At 62.4% G+C, this 10,754-nt stretch overlaps 1 protein-coding gene across 1 annotated transcript; it reads left to right on the top strand.

The window, feature by feature from the left end:
* The first annotated feature begins 336 nt into the window (after positions 1–336).
* On the top strand, positions 337–3,867 carry Uts2r (urotensin 2 receptor). The gene is made up of 2 exons (XM_046463337.2): positions 337–540; positions 2,267–3,867. The coding sequence occupies exon 2, from the start codon at positions 2,347–2,349 to the stop codon at positions 3,499–3,501; it is 1,155 nt and encodes a 384-aa protein (XP_046319293.1). The 5' UTR covers positions 337–540; positions 2,267–2,346; the 3' UTR covers positions 3,502–3,867.
* Positions 3,868–10,754: the final 6,887 nt, after the last annotated feature.

Genomic DNA, 10,754 nt, shown 5'->3' with positions numbered 1-10,754 from the left:
GTGGCTGCTGCGTCCTGGCTTCTCCAACCCGCACAGATCCAGGGCGGCCGGACCTGCCCATGCCCCCGGGTTGAGCCCAGCCACACCCGACCTGGCCGTGACCTTCGCGCACAGGAGCCTCCCGGAACATGGCCCTCCCTGAGGCCTTAGCGCCACCCGCCCGCGGTCCGCGTCTCCGGTCCCCCAGAGTCCCCGCCGACGCGCTGGGTTATTAATACCCGCGAGCTGGCGCTCGGCCACGGCGCATTCCCAGCTGGCGACCGGGCAGGTGGCGGCGGCCAGGGGCCGGGCGCGGCGCCGCTCTCCCCGTGGAGAGGGCGGGCACCTCCCTCCTTTGCCTGGAAGCCCAGGAGGCCGCGGACCCTCCGCCCCTCCGCGCCCCCCAAGGGGACAGCGCAGAAGTTCCCGGAGCCCACTTTTCGGCGAAGTGGTTGGAGACTGTGGGGAGCGACCAGACGCCAGGCGAGGTGGCTGTCCCGAGCGACCGCAGGCTGGGTGGACAGATCTGATGGCTCCGTGACCACCCGAGGGCCGCGGCAGGTGGGTGCAGCGCGGGAGGCCGGGGTGCACGGTGCTCCTGGCGCGCTCCGAGAGCTCCTGCTGCCCTGGGGCTGGATTGGTGGCGCCCAGAGGGACGGCCAGGTCCCTGGAGACGCAGGTCTTGATCCTCAAGGGACCGATGGAAGACCCTGAGCCCGTGCAAGCCCCCGACTTGGTGCGGGCTTCCTGGCGGTCCTGTCCCTGGGCCCTAGGCCCGGGTTCTGCCAGGCCACCGCCCCTCCCAGACCGCCAAAGACCCTCCAGCTGCACCAGTTACTTGGGGACTGTCAGGCTGGGGGTCTTGCTCCCTTCTCGCCTTCTTTTAACAGTCCCAGGGGGGAAGGTGGGCGACCCCCAGAGGGCTTGGGCACTGGCCAAGAGGTGGGGCAGCTGAGCCAGGGGGCCTGGGCGATTTCCGGGGGGTTAGTTGTCCAGCTGTGGGAGAGGACATCGTGGCCAGCTTCACCAGACCAGAGGCAGCTGCGAGAAGGAAGGTGGGAGGGACTTGGACATGTCTGGTCCCCTTCTGCAGCAGGAGCTCAGGGTCGCTCGGAGTAGGACCAGGCAGAATTTATCCTTAATATCATCAGCCTGGACGGGAAGAGGGAAGCCATCTAGAGGCAACACAGGGCTGGATATGGGGGAGGACAGCCTTCAGGGTCTTCTCTCCTTTAAAAAATATGTATATATTTTAGTTGTAGTTGGATACAATACCTTTATTTTATGTAGTGCCGAATATTGAACCCAGAGCCTTGCATTTGCTAGGTGAGCGCTCTACCGCTGAGCCACAACCCCAATCTCCCTCTTAATGTTCTAAATGAATTTTATTTTTTAAAAATCTTTTCTCACCAAAGGTCATGGAGATATTCTCCTATTTTCTTCCAGAAGCCCAACTGATAGATCTATTTAACCTTTTACACATAGATCTGCCATCCAAAGCTGTGCATGTGGTGTGAGGGTCCAGGTTCAGTCTGCCATCCGTGGCTCAGCGTGTGGCGTGAGGGTCCAGGCTCAGTCTGCCATCCATGGCTCAGCATGTGGCTTGAGGGTCCAGGTTCAGTCTGCCATCCGTGGCTCAGCGTGTGGTGTGAGGATCCAGGCTCAGTCTGCCATCCGTGGCTCTGCGTGTGGCGTGAGGGTCCAGGCTCAGTCTGCCATCCGTGGCTCTGCGTGTGGCGTGAGGGTCCAGGCTCAGTCTGCCATCCGTGGCTCTGCGTGTGGCGTGAGGGTCCAGGCTTGTTTTCCGCCTTTGATAAATGGAGATTGCAAAGGTCTTCTCCCTTTACCTCACTTTCAATTTGGACTTTTAAAGTCAGCAGATATTGCTTTTGTAGTTAGAAGAAAACACATTTTTTAAAAATGTACAAGTGAAGTGAAATGAGGGAGAGGTGTCTCAGGCTGGACCCCAGGACCCCCAGCTCCTCCCGCGCTGGCCTTGACCCTGAGGGCTGGACTGCTGTGCTCTGCTTTCAGAAAAGCTCAGTTGGCCCTGGAGGCCTTGGCTGGCATTGAGGCCTGGGCTGGGGTCCTTCTGGGGAATTCCCTGGGGACAGCTGGTCACATAGTTCCCAGGTCCCCCTGGGCAGTGAGACAGATGAAACAGAAGGGCTCTTCTATAGAGTCCCTGTCCCTCTGCGACTGAGTGGCCTGTGGAGGCTGTCCGTCTCGGGCGTGTGGGCGTGGAAGGGAGTGCTGCCTTGCACCTTGACGGGCACTTCTCCCACAGGACGGCGTTTGCCCACAGACACACCCCACCCCGTCCTCAAGGAACAGCCGTCCCAGCCGGAGCCCAGTGTGAAGGCAGAGATGGCGCTGAGCCCAGAGTCCCCAACCACGTTCCTTGCGCTGGCTGTGTCAGGCAGTGCCACGCCCAAGCCACCTGGTGGCCCCAATGTGTCCCTCAACAGCTCCTGGACCAGCCCGACGGAGCCTGGCTCCTTGCAGGACCTGGTGGCCATGGGGGCCCTCGGGGCAGTGCTCTCAGCCATGGGTCTGGTGGGCATGGTGGGCAATGTGTACACGCTGGTGGTCACATGCCGCTTCCTGCGCACCTCGGCCTCCATGTACGCCTACGTGGTGAACCTGGCTCTGGCAGACCTGCTGTACCTGCTCAGCATCCCCTTCATTGTGGCCACCTACATCACCAAGGACTGGCACTTTGGTGATGTGGGCTGCCGCGTCCTCTTCAGCCTGGATTTCCTGACCATGCATGCCAGCATCTTCACCCTGACCGTCATGAGCAGTGAGCGCCATGCTGCAGTGTTGAGGCCCCTGGACACCGCGCAGCGCTCCAAGGGCTACCGCAAGCTGCTGGTGCTGGGCACCTGGCTGCTGGCACTGCTACTGACCCTGCCCATGATGCTCGCCATCCGGCTGGTCCACAGGGGCCCCAAGAGTCTCTGCCTGCCGGCCTGGGGCCCACGTGCACACCGAGCCTACCTGACACTGCTCTTTGGGACCAGCATCGTGGGGCCCGGCCTGGTCATCGGGCTGCTCTACGCCCGCCTGGCCCGGGCCTACTGGCTGTCACAGCTGGCCTCCTGCAGGCAGACACGGCGGCTGCCCAACCCCAGGGTGCTCCGCCTCATCCTCAGCGTTGTCCTGCTCTTCTGGGCCTGCTTCCTGCCCTTCTGGCTGTGGCAGCTGCTCTCCCAGTACCACGAGGCCCTGCCGCTGGCGCCCCGGACAGCGCGCCTCGTCAACTACCTGACCACCTGCCTCACCTACGGCAACAGCTGCCTCAACCCCTTCCTCTACACGCTGCTCACCAAGAACTACCGCGAGCACGTGCGGGGACGCCCACGCTCCAGGGGCAGCAGTGGCCATGGGGGCACCAGCAGCTTCCTGCCCAGTCACGTCCACTTCCAGAGGGACTCAGGACACTCACTGTCCTCCAGCAGCCAACAGGCCACGGAGACCCTCATACTGTCCCCTGTGGCCGCTGGTGGGGCCTGTGTCTGAGTCCCCTGTGTGAGCCTACTGGTCAGGGAGTCCAGGCAGGGAAGGCCCCAGAGCCCAGGTCATGCCCTGCGGCCCTTCCCAAGCGCCCACTCCCAGCTGGCCTCTGCTGCTCTTCCTCCACCTTCTTCTGTTTCTTGCTGCTGCCCTCAGCGAGCTGGCCACGTCCCCACCATGTGCAGATGCTCCTCCCGCACACGTCTCTGGAGCCAGGCCTGCCTCCCAGGCCCACGGGGGTCTGATGCCCAGCCTTGTGGTCCCAGAGCAGCCCTTCTGCCCTCTTGGCTGGGAAGGCCGTGGGCACCTCTTCCCTGTCCCCTGCCCCAGCCCTCCTGGCCTCTGCTCTTCCCTGCTTGGCCCTGGGCACAATAAAGCCGGAGCTCTGCAGCCTCTGCCTCAGCACAATGGCTGAGGAGGGTCAGGGAGGAGGGTCCTGCCCCCGGGACCACGGCACGGGGGGGGGGCAGCTGCCTGGCTGCTGGGGGATGCTTGTCAGGGGCTGGAACACACACATGTGGCTAAAAGGACTGTCCCGCAGTGCCAGGGATGACGTGTACCGGTGGCCTCCCGGGCCGCAGGGAGGGGCAGGACGCGCTCTCCTCTGGCTGGAAGTGGGGGGGGCCGGGCCAGGGAGGCTGGGCCACCTCGTGAACCAGCCCCAGGCGCCACAGCACCACACAACAGTGAACCACGAGGAGGAACCACAGGTGGCAGGAAGACCGCAGGAACACGGCTCTGTGGGCAGGCGGGCCAGGAGGGCCCCTGTTCTGGACCCCACTTCTCTGGGAACCCTCCTGCCCTCCAGAGCCAAGGTGCCCCAGAGGGGGGACTTTCTGGAGCCACGGGGCTGTCCATGGCCCCTGACCCCCTGAGGTGGACATGACCAAAATGTTGGGTCTCTTGGGGGCACGGGTGGCCTCACGGCCCAGGGAGAGAGTCACAGCACCTCAACATGCCTGACCCCACCTGGAAGCTCTTCTGGAGCGGAGAGCAGGGGACCACAGGGATGAGCCTGAGATGTGGCCTGGCCTGGTCCCTCCCAGCCAAGGTCAGGGAAGGGAACGTGCATGGGTCTCTGAGCACCTGAGACGTCCCAGATGTCCCCACAGGCCCGACAGGAGTAGAGTCCTAGAGAAAGACACATGTGCACATGTCTGTGAGTGTGCACACATCCAGGGCTCCCTCGGTGTGGAGAGGGCGGGAGGGAGACCCAGGAGTGGAGAGGGCAGGTGAGCACTAGGCAGCATCCTTGCAGAAACTGAGGTGGCGGCTGGTCAGCTGAGCACCAACGTTCCACCCCAGGGAGAGTCGGGCAGGTGTACAGGGTCCTGCTGAGACAAAGCACTCTGCAGGCCGCAGGGTGCAATGCAGCCCACAGGGGGCACCTGGCCCTCACCTGGCTTCTCTCCTGGCCCTCACCTGGCCTTCACCTGGTCCTCACCTGGCCTTCACCTGGCCCTCACCTGACCTTCACCTGGCCTTCACCTGGCCTCACCTGGCTCCTCTCCTGACCCTCACCTGGCTTCTCTCCTGGTCCTCACCTGACCCTCACCTGGCCCTTCACCTGGCCTTCACCTGGCCCTCACCTGGCTCCTCTCCTGGTCCTCACCTGGCTCCTCACCTGACCCTCACCTGGCCTTTACCTGGCCCTCACCTGGCTCCTCTCCTGGCCCTTCACCTGACCCTTACCTGGCCTTTACCTGGCCCTCACCTGGCTCCTCTCCTGGTCCTCACCTGGCCTTCACCTGGTCCTCACCTGACCCTTACCTGGCCTTTACCTGGCCCTCACCTGGCCTCACCTGGCTCCTCTCCTGGCCCTTTACCTGGCCTTCACCTGACCCTCACCTGGCCCTCACCTGGCCCTCACCTGGCCGTCTTCTCATACCTCCCACAAGGCACACACAGACACACAAAGACCCTACACAACTTGCTGCGGCTCAGTACCCCCTGACCCCACCCTCGGTCACTCCCTTTCCACCTCATTCCTGGCACCCAAGTCCCAGTGAGCTGCCAGAATCCAGCTCCCAGGGGCAGTAGGTGCCATCAAAGCCAGGAAGGTGATCTATGCAGGCTCCTCCAGCTCAGGAGTGTGTGGAGCCCAGCAGGCACTGTGCAGGCCCCTGGCCCCACCTCTGCTCTGAGGCTGCCCAGGGTTCATGGTCTGAGGCAGACAGGAGAGGGTCAGGACGAGGGAGCACGCAGGTCCGTGTGCACAGATGGACTGAGCATCAGGCCTCCTGTCTCCTTGTTGGTCTGAAGCCCACCTCCCCTGTGTGAAGTGTGCTGCAGTGATCAGGCCATCCACAGAGGGGCGCCACTCTCACCACAAACCAGCCCAGGACCCGCGTCTCCTGCAGGATACACACACAGCAAAGGCAGGCTCTGGAGACTGTGGGCTGGCAGCCTCGAGGCAGAATCTTCTCTCCTGTCTGAAGGTCTGGGAGCTAGCGGCTTTCAGACTCGCCCGCGTGGTGTGGCGCAGCTCTGCTACCTAGAGGTGGATGCCTGGTTCTGGTGTGGGGCTGCCTCAGAACCGGCAAATCCCAGCCGTGGGGCTGGGTGGGTGCAGGCTCATGCGTCCTCAGTAGAGACCCACTGTGCCCTGGGCACTCACCCCTGAGGCAGGACCCTTCCTGTCCTGGCCTGCACTCGGACCTCTTGTAATTTGGGTGCATCTAGGGGAAGGGATTTCTCTGCACAGAAGCTACTTGGGAATCCCCTTGTGAGACGCTCAGCTGGGATGGAAAGGGTGGTAGGTTTGGGCTGGAGCCGGGTGAATGGTGGGGATCCTGGCTGTGGGGGGCACACAAGGCTCCCAGGAAGACCTCGAACAGCGGCCAGCATGGGGACTGGCTGGACTGAAGGGAGGTGACATGCTGCCAGGCCATGGGATACAGCCCTCTCTCCACTGACCCCACCCAACTGCCTCAGAGCAGAGCAGAATCAGGAAGGGGAAGGTGCCTGATAGGCTGTGGCCCACAGTGGTGGTGAATGAACAAATGTGTCACTGGGTCCCTTGGCTGGCAGGGGACACCCAGTACATGATCAGTTTTCTGGGTGTGTGGCTTTTCTGGCCAGCCGTCTCCAGGCAGGTCTGCAGGGGCTGGATGACCTCTGCCCTGGCAGAGGGGTGACACCATTCTCCCAGGCTGTCCAGGGGGCCCCATGGAACTTTTTCAAGTACCCTGAGCTCCCAGGGGAGTGGCCCAGCCCAGTCCAAGGGCTACAGAGCCGAGGCTGTGACTGCCCCAGGCCCCACCCTCTCTCCCCAAGAGCAAGCTTTGAGATGTCGCTCAAGTGGGTCCACAGGGGGAGAACAGCAGGTGCCCAGCTGAGTGGGGACACACCAGGCCAAGGAGGTACAGCTCTCACTACCCAGGCACCTGCCCAGGCCTGTGAGTCCTGTCACATAAGTTACCAACAAGAAACACACACACCTAAGTCCCCTGTACTTCTAACTTTTCCAGGAATAAAGCTCTTGGGAAGTACCACCTACGACAAGTAGATACCACTGTTTACTTGTCCACAGAGCTCTCTGCTTTGGGACATTGTCTCCATCAAAAGGAATTTGAGGGGACACCTACTGGATTGTGGGTGACTACGGCAATAGCATTTATGGGTGAGAGGTGGCCCTGGCCTGGGAGGGTGGCAGGGTGGATGACTGTGATTCATTTGCAAAAGCCTGAGCTCCTCCTGCCCAGAGCATACACCTGCCTGCCAGGTGGGTCCTGCCTGGCTACCTGAAGGGCCACCCGGGGAAGGCCCTGGGCTCTGTCATCCTCTGGGCGCGGAGCAGGCACTGGGGAGGTTGTCCCAAGCAGTACAGGCGCCTTCCCCCTCCCCATGTGCCAAGACAGGTTTTTCCATTTACATTCCAGACAGATGATGGTACCAGCAGGAAGGCAGCTTGTGGCCAGTGGGCAGCCCAACTCAGGCCTTTTCCAGGCTAGCTCAGGCCCCAGAGGAGCCCCGTCCCGCAAGCCATCAGGGGCAGGTGCCAGGTTGGCACTGGCCCTGGCTGGACAGTACCGTCCTGTGACTTTGCTCTCCTGGACTCCAAGTCTGGTGGACCGGGTGGTGAGTGCAGTAAGAGTGGGAAGGCAGCCTTGCGTGCCCAGCAGCCTGAGGACTCTGTCCAGCGCTCTGGCCCCTCTGCCTCCCCTGCCAGCCCAGCCAGGACACCTCCCAGTGTCTCAGGCCGCCCAGAGGTCACCGCCTGGGAGGTCCCTCCCCTCTCCATCCTGCCCCCATCTGGCCTCTGCTGCATCTTTCATGGGGCCCATGTGAGCCCCCTTCACTGAGGGACTGGAGGCTTGAGGGGCTGCCAGGCCACGTCAGGACCTGCAGGTGGGGGCCATGGTATGCATGTGACCGGGGAAGTGCTGGACAGACTCCAGTGCCTGGAACTGATGTGTCCTTGCCGGGTATGGGCTGGCAACTGTCCACCCCGACCAGGTGCCAGGAGTGCTGCCCCTCTACTTGGCCACCCTGAGCCCTCCATAGCCTCTGGCTCTCTGTAATGTGATTGACAGTCCAGAGCTGTGTCTCACCCCAGAACTATGCATCAGCATGAAATCCAGAGACGGTGCAGCTGCCCAGGGTGGTGGCCCTATGAGCTGGCGGTCAGTGCCAGCCACCCCGTTCCAGGATTCCTCCTGGGGGCTGGGGGCCTGATGAGGGGGCACACATACAACCTGAAATAAACACTCGGGTCATCCCATGTTGGCTGGGGCCTCCATGAGGGGTCCCAGGGGCCCAACGGGCTGGGTGGGGCCTGGGGGAGGGTGAGCCCTCAGGAGCATCTGCAAAATGCCTCCAAGGTTGTGCCCAGGGATTGGCCTCCTCATCAGACAGAGATGGGAGTGATCACTGGGCTACCCCAGCTCAGCACTGTGTCCCTTGCCCACGAGCCCCAGCTGGGCCCAGGGATTGGGGTTGGGCAGGAGGGGCCCTGGGGAGAGGCAGGAGGTGTTGAGGGGTGGCCACATATCTACCCTGAGAGGTGCCCTGTGGTGCCCCTGCCCTCCCCAAGCACCTCATCTGCCAGCTTTGTCCTTTGTCAACGTCACAGGAGGGGACAGAGGATGGCCGTGACCCCACACTGTGCAGTGACCCTCATCAGCCTCCTCAGGAATGGAAGTCAGCCCCAGCTCAATCTCCCCTCAATCTTCTAGACCTCGAAATGGGTTAAGAGGGAAGGAAAGCAGGCATGGGAGGCACGCCTGTGACCCCAGGAGGGTGCCAAGGTAAGGCCAGCCTGAGCAGCTCAATGAGACCCTGTCAAAGCCAAAAAGAAGAGGGCTGGAGATGTAGCTGGTAGAGCACCCCTGGGTTCAACCCCCAGGACCCCGCCAAGAAAAGGACCTGGAGGTGGAAGAGAAGGTAAGGGGAGGGGGAGGGGAGAGGAGGGGAGGGGAGGGGAGGGGAGGGAACCAGGGACCTGATTCCCTCTGTGGGAGGCTCAGGCATAGACCTCCCCTGCCCTCTGGCAGACAGGGCCAGTGCAGCTGCCACTGGGATCGGGTGCTGCCCTCTGCTGGCGGGGACCTGCCCCAGGGCTGGGATGGGACCAGAAAGAACCCCAGATCCACTGGGACAAAGAGCAAGAGGGAGGTTGGGGAGAGTCCCCTTCCTGTCTCAGTGACAAGCAGAAGTGCCCCCAACCCTGAGCCCCAGAGCCCTGCTGAAGGCGTGGGAAAGAGATGTCTGGTGACTGAGATGTCTCGCCAGAGGCCAGCAGCACCATAGAGATCCTCATGCAGGGTGGCCCCCCAGGCCACGTCCCTGGGTCCCTCAGCTCCTCCTGAACAGCTCTAGGTGTAAAAGCAGAACCTCACACCTGACCCTGCAAGTGCCCATCCTCCCCAGGCTCCTGTCCCCTGGCTTCCGTGTGATGTGTTTGTGGAGACCTTAAAACAAAGCACTCCAGGGTCACACAGGACATCAGACGCTTGGTGTTTACCAGGAATTGGTCTTCTGGGCTGCTAACTGCCCAGTGGTGAAGCCCAAAGAGGAGGGAGCCAGCTGGCAGGGCCTGTGTCCGTCCTGCCCTTCCAGGGAAGCTGGGGGTCTGTGAAGCATGGGTTGGAGCCCTGTCTGATGCGGGGTCACCCAGGTGATGACTGCTCAGATCTAGTCCTCTGACGCCCTCCCCTGGCCACAGGGACACCCTGCAGGCTCAGGTCTGGCCCTCTGACGCCCTCCCCTGGCCACGAGGACATCCTGCAGGCTCCCCCCACAGCCCGAGAGCTCTGCCTGTGGCTGATGCACAGGCCTGGCTTTGGCCCCAGCTATGAGGATAGAGATTCAGGGTCTGCTGTTGGTCAAGTGTCCCTTGAGAAGCCTCTGAGGCCTTGTCCAGCCCCATGGCCTGGCGCCACCCAGATGGCTGGCTTTCTCTCCAGGTCTGGCCCGCCTGAGCCACCACGGAGCTCTCCAGCAGTACGAGGCAGCAGCTTCAAGGACAGAAGTGCCCAGCCCCATGCAGGACCCCGGGGCTGGGACCAGACAGCGCGACCGTGGGGTTCCACAGTAGGGACCTGGCATGTCCCAAGCGCAACCTTGGGAAGCCCAGAGGCATAAATAAAGGAAAGCCCACGCGTGGGGGAGGACGCAGCTTTCTCAGCCAGGCCTGGGAACCGTAGCCTAACTGGACAGGCCCACACAGCTGCCATCCCCGAGAAGCCAGCACACCCAGCAGCAGAGCTGGACCCTCCGCCTTCCCACATCCACCAACTCCCCCTTAACAACATGGCCCTTGCCCCAGTGTCCCCCAGGGTAGGCATGGGAGGGACTGCAGGGGCCCAGTACTTCTGCCCACTGCCCAGGGCTTGCAGCTCTGGCCCCTGCCCGCACCAGAGCTCCTCCCTGTGCCCGGTGGAACCTGCCAGAACAAGCACACTCCAGCTGTCCTGTGTACAGCAGAGAGGCCCACTGCCCAAGCCAGGCATGTGGTGCAGGAGGGCCTGCCAAACCACGGGCAGAGCTGACCTCAGCTCCCAGACTCCTGGGTTCAGGTCCCTTCACTCCCAGGGGGCTAGAAGTGCTCCCCTTGCTTACAAGCCCCAGACAGCCCTGCACCTGGTCTCTTGAGGGCCTGAGGGCCAAGGGTAGCAGCCTCCTCCAGCATCAGGGTGCTGGGTTTCTGTTCTCGCGACTAAAAGGGTCAGGGGTCACTCCAGGTAAACTGGGCTCACTGGGCTGCACAAAATAACCACACAAGAGACACACGTACCTTTTTCATTGGGGTCGCTGTG

This window comes from Marmota monax, unplaced genomic scaffold (genome assembly GCF_021218885.2).
Source record: "Marmota monax isolate L192 unplaced genomic scaffold, Marmota_monax_Labrador192_F-V1.1 WCK01_AAM20220418_F8-fsc00220, whole genome shotgun sequence".
NCBI classification, from domain to species: domain Eukaryota; kingdom Metazoa; phylum Chordata; class Mammalia; order Rodentia; family Sciuridae; genus Marmota; species Marmota monax.
This window is presented reverse-complemented; position numbering and strand designations above follow the sequence as displayed.